This window comes from Camelus bactrianus, chromosome 24 (assembly GCF_048773025.1).
Source record: "Camelus bactrianus isolate YW-2024 breed Bactrian camel chromosome 24, ASM4877302v1, whole genome shotgun sequence".
NCBI classification, from domain to species: domain Eukaryota; kingdom Metazoa; phylum Chordata; class Mammalia; order Artiodactyla; family Camelidae; genus Camelus; species Camelus bactrianus.
In genome coordinates, this window is record NC_133562.1 from 3,426,514 (window position 1) to 3,448,837 (window position 22,324).

The following is a 22,324-nucleotide window of genomic DNA, read 5'->3' on the forward strand; positions in this document are numbered from 1 at the left end:
GCAAAACAATGCTTTCTAATCTCTCTGGTGCTGAAACTATAAATGATTCGGCTAGATTTAGTGACCAAAGAAACACGTTATTATTGCATCCAGGTGCTGTAAATGGGTAACTCACAAGTTAACGTTTAAGGGAGTCAGTCAAGTGCAGATTTGCACGGCTTTTCTAGATGCTGCCGCCAGTTGGGTTTGCGAGGCTTAATGATTAGGGGCCCCTTGTACTTTCCTGGGGTGCGAGGGCACTGTTTTCTCACGATGAGGGATAAGCAGAGGGATGGGAGATGTAAACCCCTATCTGTTGCTGGCTCGGCTGGGGCACAAGAGGGCACCGCGAGGACTGGGAGAGGGAGTGAGAGGAAGCTGAGCTTCCAAATGTTCCAGCGAGAAATTCTCTGCGACTGAGGAGAGAAGAGGGTAGTGTGGGTTTCGGGGCCATGTGGGAGAGGCTTGTCCCATCTTCCTGAGGTGGAGAGGAGGTCTGGCCTGTGTTTCTTTCTCACTCACATTGGATCTTTTGGAAAACTCTTTAAGACCTATTGGGTTTTTCCCTATTCAGTCTTGATCTTAACTATCTCAGCACTACCCTCTCTCACAATTTCCCGACACCAGCATCCAATTCCATGATCTTTTCATCCCTGGTGACCTGGCAACTCCCTGGTGTAGGGTCCTCTGATGGTCTGAAAGTTTCCGCATGCTGCAAATACCCATGCCTGTCCAGTCCCTTCCCATCTCTACACTCAAGCCAACCAGCCAGGCCTCCTGCCGCGTCTACACGCTCCGTGCTCTGGCCCCACAGGGTCCTGCCTCTGTCTCTCTGCATCTTTCCTCTCCTTACCTGGAAGTCTCCTGCTCAGTCTCCCCCTCTTTTCAGAGACCCTTCAGGGAAGTCTTCCGTGACCCCCAACCCTTCTCCAGACCAGACTGGCCTCCCCCAGACACCTTGAAAGCCTTCTGTCCTTCTCCCAGGGGACTTGGCCACCTCAGTCTTCCCATTAGAGCATCCAAGCCACACCCACCATGTCCTCCACCTGTATCTGTGGCACCTGCCAGGGTCCTGTTACAAAGATGCTCAAGCAGTGTTTATTGGATGACCCTCAAGTGATAAAGTGTTAGGAGGAGTCCTGTGCTCTCAGCCCCCTGTGTCCCCGGGGGCCGCTTCTCTGAGAGTAACATCTCTGCTGTCCCTCCGCCTGTCCAGGAGAGCAGCAGCCGTTTTCCTACCTGGGAGACGAGCTGCCCCTGTTCCTCTGGGGCCACGTCTCTGCTTTTCTCTTAAGCAGACTGTTCTCAGGATCTGGACCCACAGGGCAAGGCCGCTGAGCAGGTGTGCACTTGCCCACTCAGCCTGTGACACCAGAGGCAGAGGTGACTGATCTCTGCAGCCACCGTCTAGACCACCCTGTCCAATGTCGCTTTTACTGGAATATTGCTGACCCTTCACTCTCCAGGACAAATTTCTGAGCCTCCTTCCACGGTCACGGGGAGAGGAAAGGAGTGGTATTTACTGCCACCCGTGCTTCAGTGTGGACAAACAGGCACAGGATTTTGGGGACAAGCCCAGCATTATCTCGAAGGCCAAGATGTTCATGGGTGAAGACCGGATGGCTCTGGCCACGTGGTGGTTAGGAGTCGGGGGACAGGAGAGGTGCATTTCTCAGGTCCTGGGATGGCTGGTAACTGCACTGCGCAGGCAGGGTGATCTCTTCTGGGGGCTCGGCTGTCACAGGGCACCTATGGGCGGGGGAACACTGAAGACCCCCACAAAGGGCATCTGGTGACATGCCTGGCTGTGCGTTTGAGGTCGTTCCAGCTAATCTTCACAAAACTTAGTGAAGTCATCCCTTAGGGAAATTGAACATGGGGCGCAATTCTGGGGGAGATCCGTGGAGCCCTTACACACAGACCCGCCTCTTAACTTCCCGGTTCTGAGTCTTAAGCAGCTCAGCCTGTGCTTGTTGGAATAACGCTCCTAGACACCCTGAGTTGGAAACAGTGGCCCAGGGACAGCTTACCTGTGGGCTCTTCCTGGAATGACATTTCTAGTTGATGGAAAATGGAACTCCTTGGCCCGTGTTTTAAGTGCCCCTTTCCCACCTTCAGGGAGCTGGCCCCGTTCTTCTTCGCTCTCAGGTGGGCTCCTCTCCCCGCCCGCTCTTCCTTGGTGATCGCCTGTCTCTCTTTGGCTTCTCCTCAGTGTCCACTTGAAGACTCCAAGCTTGGTTCCAAAGTGAGCATTCCTTGATTCTCTGAGACATGAATCTTAAGAATTTTAAGGAAAGAAACTTACTCGATCTAAATGTGCTACGACTGGTGGCCAGTCCCTCCTTCCTCAATAAAAAGAAAAAGCAAGAAGAAAAGAAAGGGGGAAAAGGAGACTGGATTCTGATGTGTTTATCCTGCACTTCTAATGACAGCACCAAATTAAAAGAGAAACAAACCTTTTTTATCCCCAGTTCTCTTGTCAGTCATGAAGCTGTTTCCTTTGTCTGTTGATTTTTGCATACTGGTCCTAAAATGAGGAGATAACAGTAAAACAGCCACTAAAATAGAATAGAAATGACATTTTAAGATGCCCATAAGAGATTTACCTAAAATTCGTATCTCATGGGTCCTGTGTGCCAAGTAAACGTCTCTGGTTCTGCCTCGTTTTTGTCGCTGCTTCACGTGGTTATCATTTGATCAGATGCTTCAGTGACCTTCACTCTGTAAAGCCAGAAGTGAGTCATACCTGCACCAGTAATTAGCCTTCTAGTAAATAATTCCTTCTTTATTCTTGAATAATAAGTATTAGCTCAAATGATCATTTTAAATTTTATTTCCTAATCATGTCCTGAGAAATAAAGCTTACAAAGCTTAGCTCGTCACTTTTATAGAGGTAATTGAGCACTGTTATTTATTAAGTCAACATAACTTTCTATTTTTTTTAACATAATCTGACTGTTAACCTCAATCACTTTCGCCTGTGAAAAGGTCGTAGTCACCGTGTAAGAGAACACATTCCTCTGTGCGCTGTTTAGTTACGGCCAGGGAGGCAGGTGAGTGCTTCTGTAGAGAGTCCAGCCGGGGAGCCCCGACGTGGTACCTGGGCCCCTGCAGGTCACATGCAGAGGGAGACACTTCCCTGACTGAGCACATGTGGAACTCACTTCTGATATTGGATAAGCAGGCTCTGTGTGTTTTTCTTATCTCTGTGCCTGAGGTGGATTTAACACGTTTAAGTCAAGACTGAGGCCCACGTGAAAAGTCCTGTCTGGATGGTATTTGGTGGACGTGTCCTTTACTTCTGTGGCCCCATCTGTGTGCATTCCAGTGATCGTTAACAAAGGCCTCCTGGTGGAAAACCCTGATGAAAGCGGATTTGAAAGTGGCTGTATCAGCTGCAGGTCTGGCAAGACCTCAGTGACTCCGAATGGACTGAAACCCTGTGTCATCAGTTTGTGTTCAGCCAACCTTATGTGAAGGGAAAAGGCAGCTTAGTCGGCAAAGGGGCAACAGAAGTGTCATGGATTTCCTCTGGGCAAAAGTTTCACATTCTATACGTTAGCAGAGAACCCCTCACATTTTCTGTATTAGGCGTGAAGACCTGCTTGCCGTCGCACAACTGGGGAAGCAGACTTGCTCGTGATAACTTGCTGGGGCCACCAGAGCACATTCCAAAGACCAGTGGCTTAAACACAGAAATGTATTTGTCACAGTTCTGAAAGCTAGGAGTCCAGGATCAAGGCTGGCAGGGTAACTCCTGGGGCCTCTCTCTGTTGGTTTGCAGGTGACCGTCTTGGCACCGCGCCCTCACTGTGTGTGGACATGGGGGCGAGTATAGTGGATGCGCCAGAGTGAGGCCCCTGGTTTCTCCTGGGGACCTGAAACTCAGTGGTTTGTATTTTAACCTCTCTGTACATCAGTTGCCTAAGATGTACAATGGGAACCACAGGAACTTGAAACTCACGGGGTTGTTTGGGATTAAATGAGATGATACGCTTGAAACTCTTAACACGCATGAGGTGGACCTATTGGTTCTTTCCATTTTCAGATGTGAAAGTGGAAAACAGAAGGTAAATTCCATTCGTAAATGACCTTGACTTCCATCCCCGTCAGATGGGCTGCCTGATCGCACTGTCACTTGGCACCTCCACTTCGTAAAGTCTGTTTTAACATCTTCTGCAGTGGTCCATGTGCTCATAGAGTTCTCTTTTTGTGATGAAGCTATTTGCAAAGCAGTTGGACAGTGATGGGGTCCCTCCAGTTAGCTCGGGCATCCATATGAAAACCCAGTGGAAAGCTGTTTAGGATGGATTCCGTCCTGGTGTTCTGGCACAGTGCCAGATCTTTGTGGGGGTGAAAGTAACCGCCCCCACGCTGTGCAAAACCCTGATGTTCTTCAGGACTAATTCTAGAGGAGACAGTAAGGCTGACTGCCAGGTGTGTGCAAGAAGTGTTTGGCATTTCAGTAGCATTAGACTATAGTAAATCAAACATATATATAAATTGTGGAATATGTGGATTATAAAACTGAGGGAAAGGGTTTTTAAAAAATAAACTCACAAAAAGAAAAAACATGTAATTATGTTCATGGGAGAATTTTCTGGAGATGTTAGGCTAGGGCAAAATAGTCTTTCCATTATTTTAATTTTTACAAGTGGTTTAAATGGATGAAGGTGGTTCTAGATTTTTAAACATTGGACATTTAGTTCCAGATACAAACATTCATAACAGATACACAACTCCTGATTTTCCTCATTATTGAAATCCAAGAACATTATTTTGCTTTTATTGTGCTTTAGAAACAGTGGTTGTGTTCTAGAGGAGAATTGCACATGAACGTGGACAGGTAGAACATCACACATCTCTTGCAGACTAACTTTTACTGGGGTACATTTCTCATAGGTGAACATATTTATTATGAGACAAAACTGTCCTTGCCGGGGAAGAACTGTAGATGAATGCAAAATATTTTGGTTTATGGTGGGTTAACTTTAAGGAGCTCTTGTATCCCTAGAATTGGTGAGGACTACGATGAGGAGACACTTGAAACAAAAAATAAAAAAAAAATAATAAAAAGCCCAGAGGCAATACAGTTGGAATTATCCAGTGTGTAGTCTTTTCAAATTGGCATCTTTTACTTAGCTATATGCCTTCAAGTTTCCTCCATGTCTTTTTGTGGCGTGAGAGCTCTTTTTTTTCTTTAAGTCATGGAATAATATTTCACTGTATGGCTGTATCGCACTTCAGTTATCCATTCATTAATGGGAGTTTTCTGTTCACTTAGGGAAATACCAAGGAGTGTGACTGCTGAGCTGTGTGGTAGGAGTATATTTAGTTTTGTAAGAAGCTGCCAAACTGTCTTCCAAAGCGGCCGCCCACTCTGCGTTCCCACCAGCACCGGGTGCAAGCTCCTGTGGCCCCATGTGCTCGCCAGCACTTGGTGGTGTCCGTGTTCTGGGTTTTAACCATTGCAGAGGTGTGTCGTGGGCTGACTTTTTCCCTCATATTCAGATATGTTACCTCCGAATCACTGTATTAGAAACACATTTGACACTGCTGTCTGTGTAATACCACTATTATCATTCAGGATCTGGATGGAGAAGGACATTGGAAACAGGAAGACAAGCACTTATGTTAATATTAAGACTGTTCATAATAACAGTAATAATAATACACATTTATTTGTGAGTATTTTTTGAGTTTATTTTGAAAACAAATGCTACCAGGAAAACATTCAGGAGATACATCTCTGATGAACACTAACAAGCAGTTATCCTCAAAAGCGTTAAGAGCCACTGGCCATCATCGAAGAGGCACTTTGGTGTTTGAGCACTTGCTACTGATTCTCGACTGAGACTTTTCAGTGCCTTTGTTCCAGGTCTTTCAAGTTGCTTATGTCATCATCAAAGCTGCTAATGCCCCTCGCCCCGGAAACTGGATTTTGGAGCGATCTCTGGATGGCATGGAGTTCAGCCCCTGGCAGTTTTATGCAGTTAGTGACACGGAGTGTTTGACTCATTACAATATAACTCCAAGACGGGGGCCGCCCACTTACAGGGCCGATGACGAAGTGATCTGCACCTCGTATTACTCCAGGCTGGTGCCACTCGAGCACGGAGAGGTACTGTCCCCCACAGGGAGGTCTGTTTCTTGTTCAGAGCCCCCAGCTCCAGTGGTAACTTGGCGGGGAGCCAGCATGGGACACTCCTGGCACAGGTCACCGAGCTGTCTCTTCTGACTCTCCGCCTGCTGTGGTTCAGCTAGCATTGAGGGTGTCTGCGGATGACTCACGTCACCACTGATACATTTTACTTTATTGGTTTCTTCCTTTCAAGGAGATCCCTCAACCTTCACTCTGCTGTGATGTAATAACTCCATCAGATCCCCCTCAAAACGTCTTTCCATGACACCAGGGCAGCCATATTTGCTGAAATGTTAAAGAGAGAGCTAAAATGCCTCTAAGAGACAGAGCTCCTGGTTTTCTCTCTGAAGTTCTCTCCAGCAGTGTGGAGGGATGGAGATGGATTGTGAGGTCTTCCAGCTCAGTGCTCTACATGCCTGGGCCGCACACACATCATCAGTCAGCACGTAATCCAAAGCAACCCATGCCTTGGTAGCATCTGGCTTGATAACATAAACCTGCAGGAACCCTTCAAGGGCTTTTCACAGCAGGTCCTCTGCCGCAAGTCTTGCGTTGTTTCAAGAGCAGAGGAGAATTGGAAGAGCACGAGTCACAAAGCCTCCTGGCACTTTTTCTCACTGTCCCCAGTCTATTCATCACACTTAGAATTTGTTTCAGAGAAGTCATAACCTATTGATACGTGTTAAAATGCCCTCACCGCCCTGGGAGGAGAAGCCCTGCTGAAAGGTTTCTGGCCAACCCTGAGACACTGGGGTGAATAATAACTCCAATAACCCGAACACGGGCTGTGATCATGGTGTTCACAAGTGTCAGTGAACATTAGGCAGATTTCTTCAAGAACTTGGTTGTTTGGTTTGACTTTAGATAGTATCCATAAAGATTATGTCCTGAATTTAAACCATCAAGGCTATTTTTTTGCATGCCTAAAATTATATATATATCTGTCTTTATCTTTAGATTCATACATCACTCATCAATGGCAGACCAAGCTCTGATGATCTTTCACCCAAGTTGTTGGAATTCACTTCCGCACGATACATCCGCCTGCGATTACAGCGCATTCGAACCCTCAATGCCGACCTTATGACCCTGAGCCACCGAGACCCTAAAGACCTGGATCCTATTGTTACAAGACGAGTAAGTCCAGCCGGGCTCCTGACCGTGGTGGAAAGTTTCTGTTGTTTAAGACTTTTCTCCCGAGGTTGGCCTTTTCTCTTACGTTATTGAAGATCATGATACGTGCTCTGCTAAAAACGCCACCTTTAAACTAGGCTCTGAAGTGATGGTTCTGAAGTGACGTCCTCAGGTCCCTCACCGCACCCATCCCATGATGCCGGCATGCAGTGGATGTTGTGGTCATTTCTTCACATTCCAGTCTGGCTCTGTATCTGATCTCTGTTAGCTGCAGGCTTTCCATAGAAACGCCTTCATTAGACTGAAGAAGCTATTTTCGGCTCCTGGCTTGCTGAGTTTTTACTGATGCTGTTGCGTTCTGTAAAATGGTTTTTGTGCATCTAGCAAAATGATCCTATGATTTTCCCCTTTTTTCTGCTAATGTGATTTACATTGATTTTTGTGTGTTAAATTAACTGTACATTTCTGGGGTCAATCCTACTTGGCCACGAGTTATTCTCCTATTTATATAAGGCTGTATTCAATTTAGGAATATTTTTTAGGGTTTTCAGTAGCATGGGTTTTGAATATGACTGCCTTGGTTTAAGATGCTGCCAAGTTGAGAAATTCTTGTTAAAATCCTTTGGTTTCTGTTGATGAAGTAATTTGAACATTATTTATTTTAACTGAACACAAATATTTTATTTATATTTACTCGTGCATGAAATATAATTTAAAATGTGTGTCTATATTTTATGTTACCGGTAACAGCTGAGATACTTGTTGGAGTGCCAACATTTTTTCACTGAAATAGAAGAGGTTTTAATGTCTGTTTGTGCCTCTCTTTTCCCCTAGTATTACTATTCAATAAAAGACATTTCTGTTGGAGGAATGTGCATTTGTTATGGCCATGCCAGTAGCTGCCCATGGGATGAAACTACAAAGGTGAGTTTTAATATTTCACAGTTTACTGAAACTTCAAATAGAACCTGTAGCTATAATGTTTACATTTCACCTTGTTATTCCAGGCATGTGCTGAAAGTTAGAAAATCATGCCACAGAAAAGATTTTCAGATAATTTAACTGGTTTCATTTTTTTAGGACAGTTTCATTTTGCTTTGGTTGGAAAAGATGTTTCTAATTAAATCCTTTTCATGAATTTTTTTGGTTAGAATAGATACAACATTGACCATTCTAATCATTTTAAAGTGTTTAAATTTTAAATTCAGTGAATTTTGAAGATCTTCTCTATAATGTAGACAGTCAGGTGACAATCATGTGCAGTTAGACATGTTTATATTTTTTAAAAGAAGGACTCCCCTCCCCCCAGTCTCCCCCTCTCTCATTTTTGTGGCGCTGCATCAGGATAAAATAAAGCTGACCTGCTTGAGCACAGTATTGAGTGATTAAGATGGCATCCTCCTTTCTTCTTTTAAACAACTTACATGAAGTTACTTCTCATTTGTTCCCAATCTTTGTGATAGTTTAACTCTTGATAGGATTATTCTCTTATTGATGCTGAAAATATAGAGATGAATATCAAGAAAGTTATTAATAGAAGCTCCTAAACCTTTCAAGTCAGCGTATCTCTTCTGGAAAGCTTCTGTTAGTCTGTATTTTAGCGTTGCTTTATTCCTTTGCATTTCTGTTTGTAACCAGGTCATAATGTGTATTTTTTCCCTTTAAAGATTAAATAAATGCCAGTTTGCTTGTAGATCACCATATATCCTCAATTGTAACCTCTTGCCATGTGTTTGACTGTGATGGGCTCTTTTTAAAGTAAAATTAAGTAAAACGTACAGGTACATTTTTGGGTGCAATCCTGTGTTCCTTACTGTCTAGAAGTTTCAGTGTCAGTGTGAACACAACACCTGTGGCGACAGCTGCAGCCGGTGTTGTCCTGGGTACCACCAGCAGCCCTGGAGGCCCGGCACCGTGTCTTCCGGTAACACGTGTGAGGGTGAGTCCCCTGAGAATTACAGAATTTATGGTGACTTCACATTTGTAATTAGTAAATAATTGGTTTTCTATGATATTCAAGAAGCTCCCAAAGCTGCAGACTACCTTAATACAGTTTAAAGGATTGAGATTTAAATTTATCATTATGAATTTGCTATTATGGCTGAATTTCCCCTTCCCATATGTTCACTTATTCTTTATTAATTTGAATTTAAATTTTAAATAGGCAATATATTCACAAGGTGCCAATATCTACAAAATATGAAAAAGTATCTAGTGAGCAGCATTACTTCTGCCGCATCTCCCTCCTTCCCACCTTTTATTATTTCCTGGCACATTATTCCTGTAATGCTTATGCAAGCAAAGGAGTATTAAGACATTCCTCCACCTCACAAGGCCCCTGCATGGAATCTGACATACCGCTCATGTCATTCTGTGCACTGCTTCCATGTGGAACAATGTATCTGAAGGAAGGTCTTTCCCCGTGAGCACTATGGGATGCTGACTTTAAAGACATTTGCACGGAACTCCTTTATACAGATGTAACAGTCAAAACAGATACCTCTCCGTGGATATTTTGGTTGTGACCAGTCTCTTGTTAACACAAGCGATGGTGCGGTGATTCACCTTTGTCACTGACACGTGAGCAAGTATTTCTGCAAGAGACGATCCCAGAAGATAGGTTGGTGGGTCAAGTGGGCAGGCACACATCTAAGTCGCATATGATTCCCCAGTGCCTCCGTGAGATTGCCCATGTCCTACTGAAATTACTTGTTCTATAATTTTAATTTAATTCGTGGTCCTCAACACTTACTTAGGGAGACAGGGCTTTTCTTCACCTAGGACGTGGTATATACAGTAACTGAGATGTTAAACTCTTCTCCTAGAATGCAACTGCCACAATAAAGCCAAGGACTGTTACTATGATGAAAGTGTGGCACAGCAGAAAAGAAGCTTGGACACTGCCGGGCAGCTCAGAGGGGGAGGGGTGTGCATCGACTGTCTGCAGAACACCATGGGGGTCAACTGTGAGACCTGCACCGACGGCTACTACAGACCGCACAAGGTGGGGGCCCAGCTTCCCGTCACCCCCAGGGGGAAAGAGACGTACTCTGCCGAGTGTCAGGCTCAGCGCTGGGGACTCACTCCCTTTGTGTTCTCATTACGCTGGTAGGGTTCTTCGGATATGGATTTCCTGCCCTGCCTGTCCTGTTTCCTTGCTCGCTCCGTGCTACCTCACTTGAACGGGGGTGGGGGCCCACTGGCCGAGTGATCTCAGACTTCTGTGATGCCGACTGTCCAGGCAGAGTCAGCCCGTAACTGCAGCAGCTGCATCTTGCCCAGAGGAAGTGCTCAGTCCTCAGCTGTCTCGTATGCAGCTGTCACGGGAACCCCGTGGTGGCCAGGTCGTGGGAGATGCTCTTACGTGGCTCCAAGAGACGGCAGAGTGAGGGGGGCCGGCTAGCAGTGATCACGGAAAAGGATGACCCTTGGCCAGTGGTGCTAGCTGCTGCCACCATCAGGAAGATGTTTGGGATTTTCTGGCTTGGCCTCCACCCCCTGGGTGCACAAAATCATTGGGACAGTCACGTGTGGGATAAGAAGCCAATGCCTTGTCATTGATACTATGGTTCGTGTTAATACTAATGTTGCTGTTATTTCGAGTAAGGTGATCCTGGACAACCTCTGCTTTTCAGGTGTCTCCTTATGAGGACCACCCTTGTCACCCCTGTGACTGTGACCCTCGGGGGTCCCTCAGTTCTGTCTGTATTAAGGATGACCATCATTCTGACATACACAGAGGTGAGTACTTGATTCGTTTTTGTGCTTGTAATTGATTTGTGTGTGTGTTTAAGATTTGTACCTAGGGAAACTATTTTGTAGCAATTTGGTGATACGATTCTCTGTTTATTCTTTTGTTCACTAAATATTTATCAGTATTTGACAGGCAGTTTTCTACGACCAGGAACATATGTTTGAATAGGAGATCAAGGTCCCTGCTCATAGGCAGACACTGAAGGAGCAAGTACACGTGTAGTGTAATGCTAGGTGGGGGTCAGTGCCACGGGCATAAGGCAGAATTAGCAGTCGTGACAGGAGGGAGATAGTGGGTGGAGACGGCAGTGTTGGGGTGACGAAATGACATTTGAGAGGTTAATCGAGCATTTGATGAAAGGAGAAATAAGGCTTGGTTTAAAGTCATGTGCGGGACACAGTAAATAGCAGTCACTTGATTCAGCTCAGAAGATACGGGGAAGGCTTAGCGCACATCATCTCACAGAGCAAGCGAATCCTCCAGGTAGCTTTGTAAATGTCAGTGTTCCTTCTGTTTCAAAAACTGGCAGATTGACTGACAAAGACCAGAGTCTCCTGAATAGGTTGCATCTCTTCAGAGCCTTCTGCGACCTCCTCAGATACTCCCTCACTAGCAGTTAAAATGGGTATCAACCAGGCGGGAAGGGTGCACTGATGATGGGGCCCGCTGGCAGCATGGACAGTAAATTACATGACTGAATGATTGTTAACGTGGGAGCTGTGACGAGATGATGATGATGGTGGTGATGGTGGTGATGATGGTGATGATGATAATGGTGATGGTGGTGATAATGGTGATGATGATAATGGTGATGGTGGTGATGGTGGTGATAATGGTGATGATAATGGTGATGGTGGTGATGATAATGGTGATGGTGGTGATGGAGGTGATAATGGTGATGATGATAATGGTGATGGTGGTGATAATGGTGATGATGATAATGGTGATGGTGGTGATGGTGGTGATAATGGTGATGATAATGGTGATGGTGGTGATGATAATGGTGATGGTGGTGATGGAGGTGATAATGGTGATGATGATAATGGTGATGGTGGTGATAATGGTGATGATGATAATGGTGATGGTGGTGATAATGGTGGTGATGATAATGGTGATGGTGGTGATAATGGTGATGATGATAATGGTGATGGTGGTGATGGTGGTGATAATGGTGATGATGATAATGGTGATGGTGGTGATAATGGTGATGATAATGGTGATGGTGGTGATAATGGTGGTGATGATGATAATGGTGATGCTGGTGATAGTGGTGATGGTGGTGGTGATAATAGTGATGACAGTTACCCTTGATTGGGTTCACCTGGAAATGCAGATCATTTTAACTTTCAACCATAGCAGATAAAAATAATTTTGCCCATTTAACGGGCAAGGAAACTGTAACTCAGAACATTTAAGAAACTTGACCAGCATACACAACCAGAAGCTGTCAAAGCTGGCATTAAAAGCTAAAATAGTGCTTTTTGCCCTCTACCATTTGCTTTTGGGCTTTTAAAATAAAATATGCTTTATTTTGTGATATAACGGACTGCCATACAGTACACCCATTTAAAGTTTACAATTCACTGTTTTTCAGTGTATTTGTGAGTGCAGCCATCACCACAATCGAATATGAGTACATTTTCATCAATCACCCCAAAAGAAAGCCCCTTATTCACTGGCAGTCCTTGCCTATTTCCTTCCATCCCCTCCTCCCCCAGCTCTGGGCAACCCTTAATCTACTTTCTCTCCATAGATCTACTTATTCTGGACATTCCGTATATAGAAACATACACTATGCGGTCTCTTGTGACTGGTTTCTCCCACTTGGCATAATGTTTTCAAGGTCCATACCTGTTGTAGCAGGTGTCAGAACGACATCCTTTTCACTGCTGAACAGCACTCCGTTCTGTGCATATTTAATTTCTCCCTTCATCAGTGGATGGACATTGGGGAACTTCTGACTTTTCAGCTGTTGTGAATAGTGCTGCTATAAACATTCATGTGCAGGTTGTTTAGGGGGGAAGTATGTTTCCATTTTTCTTGACAACATACTTTGGAGTCGTATTTCTAGATCTTATGGTAACTCTATGCTTTAGCATTTTCCCAAATGGCTTCAAAAGCTCCTGCACCATTTCCCACCAGCCTCTTCATCTCCCTTTTCTTCCTTTAAACCAGGGGTTGACAAACTATGGTCCATGGGCCATATCTGGCACCACTTGTTTTTATAAGTGGTTTTATTGGAACAGAGCTGTGTCCACCTTTTTATGTGTTATCTATGGCTGCTCTCAAGCAATACGGGCAGAGCTGAATTGTTGCAACAGAGACTCTGGCCAAAAAGCCTGAAACATCTTCTCTCTGCCCCTTTACAGCAGTAGTTGGCCGACCCCCACTTTAAGCCTCTCCTGCCTTCCTGCTGGGTCACTGCCATTCTTGTCTTCCAGGGAAGTGGCCAGGTCAGTGTCCCTGCAAGGAAGGTTATGCGGGAGAAAAATGTGACCGCTGCCAGTTTGGCTATAAGGGTTACCCTGCCTGTGTCCCCTGTGACTGCAATCCAGCTGGCAGCTTGAATGAGGAACCCTGCTCCGAGTCTTGTCTCTGTAAGGTACGTCTGGAGGTTAAAGCCATCTCCGAGTTTCCTTTGAGGTTTCCTGAAAACTGAACGCATTCCATTGACTCAGATGGTCAGTTCCTGAGCAGAGCATTGAGGATTAAGCAGAACCACCCCCTCCCCACACCTTCCTGAGAAACATGACTTTATGTCACGGTGAACTGGCCACAGAATATGTCCTTGGACTTAGACACGTACCTGATTTTCTTTTTTGGTGCCTTCTGGGCAATGGCCAGATACTCCAGAGGCATTTCCGTGCCTTCCTGGATGAGACCAAATACTGTATTTCTCAGGCCTTGGCTTCTGCCTCTTCTGTGATGTCCCTCTCCAGCTTTATGTTTAGAGGAGAACCGGGCAAACACTACATTTCTAAGAACATTAGTTAAAGGCAGATAGATTAGTTTGGATTTCCCTTAAAAAGGAACTGAACAATGATAAGAAAAGCATTAATCTGATGCAAGAAGGTGTTACTCGAGATTAATAGCTATCTCCCTCGTGAATCATTAGCCTTCCAGCTGCGTCTCCTTGCTTATTCCCACGTAAGCAGAGTCTTGGGCACGTGTTGCATATGGTGGAAAATACTCTTGAGCATCTGTTGGCAAGACAATTACATAGTCCTCTTCAGATCTTGAAGGATGCAAACAGGGATTTAAAACAAAACAATATGAAAAAGCCATTTAAATATAATGAACGAGCTCTAGGATCCCTAGCTACAGCCTTGACTGCAGAATCAAATGGTAAGTATTTCAGAATAGCTGGAAATAGTGACATCATGAGGCTTCACATTTACTCTGAGCATCTGTTTATTTACTGGTATCTCTCGGTCAGCAGACATCTTTCCTGCTAATATCATGTTCATGTCACTTTATTTTGTCTACCTGTTGACTTCCAAAGTTGATTTTACTCTGACCTGCAGGAAAACGTGGAGGGGAGACACTGTGACCGCTGCAAGCCGGGGTTCTATAACTTGAACGCAAGAAACCCCCAGGGCTGCTCCGAGTGCTTCTGCTTTGGTGTTTCTGACGTTTGCAGCAGCCTCTCCTGGCCCATCAGTCAGGTGCGGGCCCCTTCCCCGAGCCAGGACTTGATAAGTGCACCGTCTCAGATGAACTCTCGAGGTGCTGTTAGGAAGCCATGAGCTGTCTTTTTTGTAACACTGATCTCACTGTTAGGACAGACGTGGCATGGATTGAAGGCTGCCCGCTACCAAACTGTCACTAAAGTTTCATTCTAGTTCACGAGTTTGTTCCCACGTACATTTCCCATCGAAGCAGTGGGATACTACAGTGTTGTAGAGTGCGTCGTGTTTAAATTTCTTCTGTGCAGCAGTGCATCAAGTTGTAGGGTCAGATCTCACCCACCAGCCCCACCGGTCTCAGGCCAGGAAGCACAGGAGGACGTGAGGACATGTTCTAGCTCAAGGAAGCTGGCAAGGGCGAGACAGCGGCCGGTGGTGCAGAGATTATGAAAGCAGGCAGGGTCCCCTGCCATCTGGGGATCGGAAGGTGTTGGGGGAATGAGCCCGGGGGGGTGCTGATTGGGGACTGGGGAGGACAGCCTGATGGCCGGAGGTAGGCCTGTTCCCAACCCTCCTCCTTTCCCTCCCTCCTTACCGCCCCCTGGAGAGGAGTGGGGGCCACCTGGGGAGAGAGGGTTCTGATCAGTACTTGCAAATGGGGGTGGGTCCCTCTGGGTGCTCTCCTGTCATCTCTACGCAGGCGACAGATTGAGGGGACAGAATCTGGAGGTTATTTTATACACTTTCCAGCATTTGGCTAAAAAGCCGGGGGCAGCAACTGAGAAGTCAGAGTTAGCAAAAGACATTTTACTCAACGCATTTATTGGGTTCGTTGCTATTCTTTAACCTCAGCTGTGTGTCCGTGGCCTTGCGGTGCTGCCCCTCTGTTTGCTTACCATTGACCTGGCTTTGGGGGACACGTGACTCATCCTCAGTTCTCCCGCCCTTGGACTAGCAGAAGGGCCACCGGGTGCTGACTCCATCCCTGGCCAAGCTCTCTGGTTCTCTCTTCACTGTGAAGACATTAGTGCTGGGCTGAGTGAAACCTAGGTGGCTTCTGTTTCTTGTTCTGAAATTCTTGGGTCTTTTGTTAAGGTGAAAGATATGTCTGGGTGGCTGGTCACCGACTTGGTCAGTTCCAGGCAGATCCCGTCTCAGCAGGACGCACTGGGCGGGCGTCACCAGATCAGCATCAACAACTCGGCGGCGCTGCAGAGGCTGACGTCCAAGTATTACTGGTCCGCCCCGGAGGCCTACCTCGGAAACAAGGTACTTCGGTGACCTTACTTCTGGAGGTGTTACCTCCCGTGATGGCGTCTTGGGCAAAGACTTCAGAGCGCTTCAAGGAAGAACTTCCCTTGGCCTTCCAAGTAGTCTCATTGGTCTCGGGTTTGGGGTCAGAATATTATACAGCCTTTACTCAGCCTGACTCATATGGTCTTTTTATCCTTGTTTGATTTTATTACATCATTAAAATATGAACTTCTGTTCTTGCTGGCCCAGTCCTAGGGGGTCTGCTGTATGAAGTCTTGTCTCCTCTTTCTGCTTTGCTTTGGGTTCCTGGACCACTTGGGCCATTGTGATGTGGCCCTCACCTCCTTGCTTTGTGGAGTTGGCTGTGCACCTGTCTTAGCCTGGCCAAGAGCACTTGGAAAGGTTGTGTGGGGAACCACTGAGCTGCCCCCAGCTTCTTCATCATGGTTGTTGCTCACGTGAAGTTCACATTTAAGAAAATGCTAAACGGTGATACTGCAAAGTGGAATGTTGGTTGATAGGATTTAACGTTTCCCTTCAGTGCCAAGGTCCCATCCCTCCTCACCAATTTTGCAGCTTCTCTCCAGATTCTGACTGATCTGAAAACATGTTCAGTGGAATCTCTCTCAGTACCTATAGCTCCCTGCTCACCTTAACCGTGTGTTCGGTTTGTTTTAAAGTAAAGGTATGTGTGGCGTAGATCCTGCACCTTGGTACATTTCTAGCTAATTTGATGATTATGTGTTAATTTTATAGCTTTGTGTTTGTTTCAGTAGTGTTTATTTTTGAAAATGATGATTTTTCTCATCAAATTACAATCTTAGAAGATGCTTTCTGTTTAGAATGTGATCTTATCACCAGGACTCATTAGCTTTGTTTGTGTGTGTCTTGAGATCACCTCTCCAATCTTATGGGCAAAGACTGGCTTCTGAACATTATCTTGTTGTAACATACCTGACAGAAAGAAAATCTCTCCTTTATGTTAAAGGCTATCTGATCAGGAAGAAAGACCTTAGACCTTCCTTTAACTGATCAGACACGTCCCTTTTGTCTGCCTGCAAGCAGGGCAATGAGACCACATGTTGAGATTGTGGGATCCAACTCACCATCCCCTAAAGTACTTAGGTGAAATAAATGTCCTTTGTGGGACCAACAGAAGTTCATAGTAACTCACCTGGGGTCTCTGAGAAGGAGTACGTTTTCTTCTGTGCATCTCAACAATATCCTGCATTTCGTAATATCAGACCATTCACACAGTGTGCTTCCTTCCACTGCCTTTAACGTAAAGTCCTTTTGTACAGTGGCCACCGGGACAGCTCGCAGCCTAGTGGTTCCCAGGTGGAGCCTAGTGACTTGCTTGTCTCGCTGAGGGCTATGACTGGTCCCCTCGGTGTTCACTCTCACTTACACATTCCAGCTGACGGCGTTTGGTGGATTCCTGAAGTACACAGTGTCTTACGAGGTTCCAGTGGAGACGGTGGACGGTGACCTCATGTTTCATGCTGATGTCATCATCAAGGTGACTGCTCTCTCGTGGCTTTGCTGGAGCAGAGGGCTGCGCGAGGTGACAGTGTCAGGGCTGACGGTGGCTAAGTGAGGCTGTCGTAGCAGGAGCTCTGCCTCCTCCGGACACCGGGAGACCGGGCGTTTCCAGAATGGCCTCGGGGCAACACGGGGAGTTCTTCCCCAATGCCCCATCTGAGCCGTCTTTCCACGTTGTAATGGGAGATGAGTGTCCCCCATGTGGGAACTTCCCCTTGGGCCCTTTGAGTCCCCGCTCCCTCCCGCCACATTCTCCCCACACGAATGATTAGGCAGCAGTGCCTGACCATGTGAGGGCAGGAGTTGCTTTGTCATTCTTGTCCCCAACCTCTGTCCCTGACCCTGTATCCTCACTCCATCACAGAAAGACCCAGAAGGACTCCCAGAGTGGTAAGAAGCCACTTCAGGTCTTGTCCGCAGGGCCTGGCTCCCCTCCGGTTACCTTTACTCACCTGTTCCTCCACCTCCAACCTGCGGCAGGTGGAAGTGGTGTGAAGGAAATCATTTTTGTTCACAACAATTTCATGAGAAGCTAGAGGGTTATTTAAATACCTTTTTTTCCACTTTTGTCCTTCAGTTAAAGATTAGGGGTGTCAGATTGGTTGCTTTGAGGTAAACTGTGGGCTAGCATGTGACTTTGTGTCTTTTCTGCAATCCCAGCGAAGGACACAGTCTGTAGACTTACTATGCTAATCCCTCACAGAGCCATGCAGTGAAACATCTTTTCCCTGATTGTCCTGGACCAAGAGCTTCAGACATTATTACACATTTGCCCAAAAGCTTGCACACAAGCAAAAAGCCACATGGCTGAATACAAAATTTGCTTTTATTTTTTGATCCCGAAATTGAATTATGAAATGTATTTCGTCTTGTTTTTAAATGTTAGGGAAATGGACTCACTTTAAGCACCCAGGCTGAGGGCCTGTCACTGCAGCCGTATGAAGAGTACCTCAACGTGGTTAGACTTGTGCCTGAGAACTTCCAGGATCTTAATAGCAAGAGGGAGGTGGATCGCGACCAGCTGATGACCGTCCTGGCCAACGTGACACATCTCTTGATCAGAGCCAACTACAATTCCGCAAAGATGGCCCGTTACAGGTGTGTATTGAAATGGGGGGAAACGTACTGTGAGGACACATCAGTCCGTTTTTATGCATTATAGGATATTTTAAAAGCCGAATATACTTTACTTGATTATTTTAAGGACACGGCTAATGGAACTGTCTTAAAATTAGTTTTTATTACTATAATGTTAGTGAAGACGTAAGAAGAGTTGTCCATGACAGATGTGCCTGGTAGGAGGCAGGCTTGACGTTCAGATCAGAAATTTTCAGGGTGGTTTTCTGAGAAATGCCCAGTGAGGTGACCACATTGCATCTGGTTTCCACCCTCCTGATGTTAACGGTCTTAGACGTCACACAGGCTATTTAAGCTCATGAATCCATCCTCAGCCATTTTGTTTCCTCAAGAAGGTCAATTTCTGGCAATGCCAGGCCAAGTGCACCTTGATGCAGCTAAAGCAGCCACAGAACTGCACGTGCAGAGACAGTCTGTCTGCATTGGAGACAGTTCAGCGGAATGGGCTCTTGCTTCTGAAGTTCATTCTTCGGAGTGGGCCCCCAGAGCCTTCCCACAGCTGTCTTTGTACCAAAGGGCGAAGGCATTTCCGGGGAATAATGACAGCTCCCAGAAGATGTGCTGTTGTGAAAATCTTTAGTTATTTAGGAAAACCACGACACCATTTTGTATGAATTGAATCTTTTTTAGGAATCCGTCTTCTTCGAGGTGTTAGATGCCGTGCGCGGGTGTGTAAGTCGTGTAACGACGCCGTCTGCTTGCAGGTTGGATTCTGTCTCTCTGGACACGGCCAGCCCTAATGTGATAGACCTGGCCCTGGCCACGGAGGTGGAGCAGTGCGAGTGTCCCCAGGGCTACGCGGGCGTCTCCTGTGAGGTACGCGCCTCCTCCCTTCCGCTCTTCTTTTCTCCTTCTTACGGGGAAAAAGCGCATTGAAGGTGGTGTGATGGTGCACATTTGAATTTTAACTTCGGAAACCCAGTGTTTCTAAACTTCAGACTTGGGGGGAGCTGTGGCAATATGAGGAGCCACCTTGTGTAAAGAACTCAAGAGTCCTCTGGGGCGCCTGGGAATGCCCTGAGGAGGGGGCTGCTCTCCTGCTGAGTCAGCAGGGAAGCTGCAAGGCTCATGCCATATCTGCATTTCTAAGGAGGACTGAACTTGATCTTATTTGAGTGTGTACCCATTACCAACATGCGATCTGAAAGCTTTACACAAGCCAGGCCTGTCTGGAGACTTTTTCTGGCCCCAGGCTGTGTTACTTAGGTGGACGTCACCTCACACACGCAGTATATGAAACTACACTTGCAGTCATCAAAAGCAATCTGTTGCTTAAAAAATTTTGAAATATATTTTGAAATTATTTGAATGTATATATTGATAATAACTCTCTCTTACTGAGAACTTTGTATGTCTTTGGCATTGTCTTGAGCCCTTTCCACATGTTTTCTCATTTACTCCTTACAACAACCCTATCAGGTAGGTACGTCATACACTTTCTGTTCCACAGATTAGGAAACTGAGGCACAGAGAGGTTAAGTAACTTGACCGAGGCCACACATCTCAGAAGTTGCCGTACCAGGACTTGAACATGATCTGGCTGTTACCCATCACGCGGTCCTGCCTCTCACGGGTTCTTGATTGGCTGTGACTGTGAACATTTGTCCCTGGCTGTGATTTCTTGGCAGTCATTTTTACAAAATGAGAACATTTAACCTATAATTTGTTTCTGCCTGTATCAGTTACTGACTTGGTAGTTAATAAAGATGGCTTAATGCTTTATGATGTAGATATTTAATTAAATCTTTTTATTTCTATTTTAAATATTTGGCAGGATTTTTTGGCAGGAGGTGGGGACCAGTGAACTTTTTTTTTAACATCTCATTTATTTTTAGGCCTAACAGGTTTTCCCAGTTCTTAATCCCTTTGGTTCTAGTGTTTAATGGATAAATGACCCTCAGACAACCTCATAGTGTGTGGATGTGGGAACTGAGGGGACAGTGAGAATCATGAAAGTAGAAGCCCCGGCCAGCTAGACCAGGAGGGGGCAGCAGAGAGCAGCTGCTGCTGGAGAAGTCAGTGGAGCTCCGGAGGGGAGGGAAGGGGAGGGTGCTGGTTCGCGTGGGGTGATGGCTCAGGCAAGCCTAGGAAGCTCACGCGTTCCTTTGCATGTGTTTTTATTAAGCAAAACTCATTCTCTGATCAGACTCTTACCTAGAAGCTGACTTAAGGAATCAGGCATCTATGGTTGGGAATGGAATTTGGGGGAGCACTGTGGCCGCCACCCCCACCCTCCAGGCAGGTGCCTGCTCAAGCCCATCTGTAGACAAGCCCGCTGTCCCCTGGGGGGTGGGGCTTCCAGGAGGTGTCTGGGGACTTTCCCAAGGTCAGTGTGAATGAAGGCATTATGCATTATTTGTATAATGAAACATTCTTTAAGAATTCTTCTAACAGTAACAAATCCACATCCCCTCCGCCCATGCCCCCAGGGGAGTGTGCCAGCCTCCAAATTAACCATTCCTGTCTGCGCTCTAGCTGTGTTTCGTGTCTGCTGTGGCCCAGGCAGCCGGGGACATGGGGCTTGGAGGTGCGCACACCCGGCGTTGAATCTGCACTGTCTTGGTGGGCCGAAGCTAACACCCCTGCTCCCAATTCCATGTCTGTCGAACAGACAGCCGATCGCTCAGGGTGGTCACGAGGACCCGTGAAGTACAGTGCCTGGGTTGGTCCCCTGCCCCTCAATGCCCACGTTGCCTTCCAACGCCTGTAATGTTTGCACAAGTGAACCCCTGCAGTTTGACACAGACCTGCCTTTAACACTTTGATGGAAACATTTAATAAATTTTAAGCAAAAGCAAAAGAAAGTCAAGAGAAAAAAGTCCTCTTGATTGGAGCACTGGTTGAATGACTGTTACATGATTTCTAAGAACATTGAGTGGAAGACCACTGTGATGTGTGCTGACTCATTGCACAGCGTTAGGTTTTTAAAGGTAGAAACCTTTAAAAAAAATCAGGAACTGAATTATGGTGATGATTTTATAACTCAGTAAATTTACTTAAAAAAATCACCAAATTGTATGCTTAAATGGGTGCATTTTATGGGATATTTTGGGGGAAAAAAGAAAAAAGTGTCTGTTCATGGAAAGTTGAGCAGTTTGTGTCTCTAACATACTGGGAAGATGATTCGCTTTATGTAAAAAGCTGCCGTCACCCACACAGTCCCCCACTTGTTTTGCAGACCTGCCTCCCTGGCCATTACCGTGTAGACGGAATACTCTTTGGAGGAATCTGTCAGCCCTGTGAATGCCACGGCCACGCCCCTGAGTGCGATGTTCACGGCGTCTGTCTTGTGAGTCTGTCTGAGAGTGCGAATGCCCCTCCTCCCACCCTGAAGCTGTCGCTGTGCAGAAGGGAGTGAAGCAAATGCTCCCTCCACAGCGACCATCCCTGCCCCTGTAGACCCCAAAGAAAACCTGCAGCTCCAAGTTCAAGTCATAAAGTGTTTCCTGCCCCCTCCCCCCCTTTTTTTGAAGAAAGGTTGCTTTGGTGATAGTAGAAAAAGGATGTATAATTTCACGGCAGGTTTCTTTTTTTATTAGAACAATGAGTCACTATTTAGCAAGATGATAAAACAATATAAAGGTAGAAAATGTTGTCCAGTGATTAAATTAAAAAGATAAAAAGGTCAGAACCTTTCAATGTAAGGGCTAGTAGATTTTAACATCACATGACATAGGGCAGCAAGAGAGGAATCATAACACTTAACGATAATCTCACTGGTTCCTACGATCCATAACGCTTTGTGGCTGTCAGCTT

The 22,324-nt window shown here is 46.0% G+C and overlaps 1 protein-coding gene across 5 annotated transcripts in view; it reads left to right on the forward strand.

The window, feature by feature from the left end:
- Positions 1 to 22,324, forward strand: part of LAMA1 (laminin subunit alpha 1) — a 125,661-nt gene that overhangs the window by 31,570 nt on the left and 71,767 nt on the right. For 4 of the 5 annotated variants that reach the window (XM_074352457.1, XM_074352456.1, XM_074352452.1 and 1 more), the window contains exons 4-16: positions 5,858 to 6,100; positions 7,079 to 7,258; positions 8,090 to 8,179; positions 9,077 to 9,194; positions 10,081 to 10,259; positions 10,891 to 10,996; positions 13,451 to 13,611; positions 14,534 to 14,674; positions 15,731 to 15,904; positions 17,307 to 17,408; positions 18,318 to 18,529; positions 19,273 to 19,384; positions 21,747 to 21,857. In XM_074352457.1, coding sequence (XP_074208558.1) covers positions 5,858 to 6,100; positions 7,079 to 7,258; positions 8,090 to 8,179; positions 9,077 to 9,194; positions 10,081 to 10,259; positions 10,891 to 10,996; positions 13,451 to 13,611; positions 14,534 to 14,674; positions 15,731 to 15,904; positions 17,307 to 17,408; positions 18,318 to 18,529; positions 19,273 to 19,384; positions 21,747 to 21,857 — 1,929 coding nt within the window. The remainder of the gene's footprint in view (positions 1 to 5,857; positions 6,101 to 7,078; positions 7,259 to 8,089; positions 8,180 to 9,076; positions 9,195 to 10,080; positions 10,260 to 10,890; positions 10,997 to 13,450; positions 13,612 to 14,533; positions 14,675 to 15,730; positions 15,905 to 17,306; positions 17,409 to 18,317; positions 18,530 to 19,272; positions 19,385 to 21,746; positions 21,858 to 22,324) is intronic. The other variant, XM_074352455.1, reaches the window with a different exon arrangement.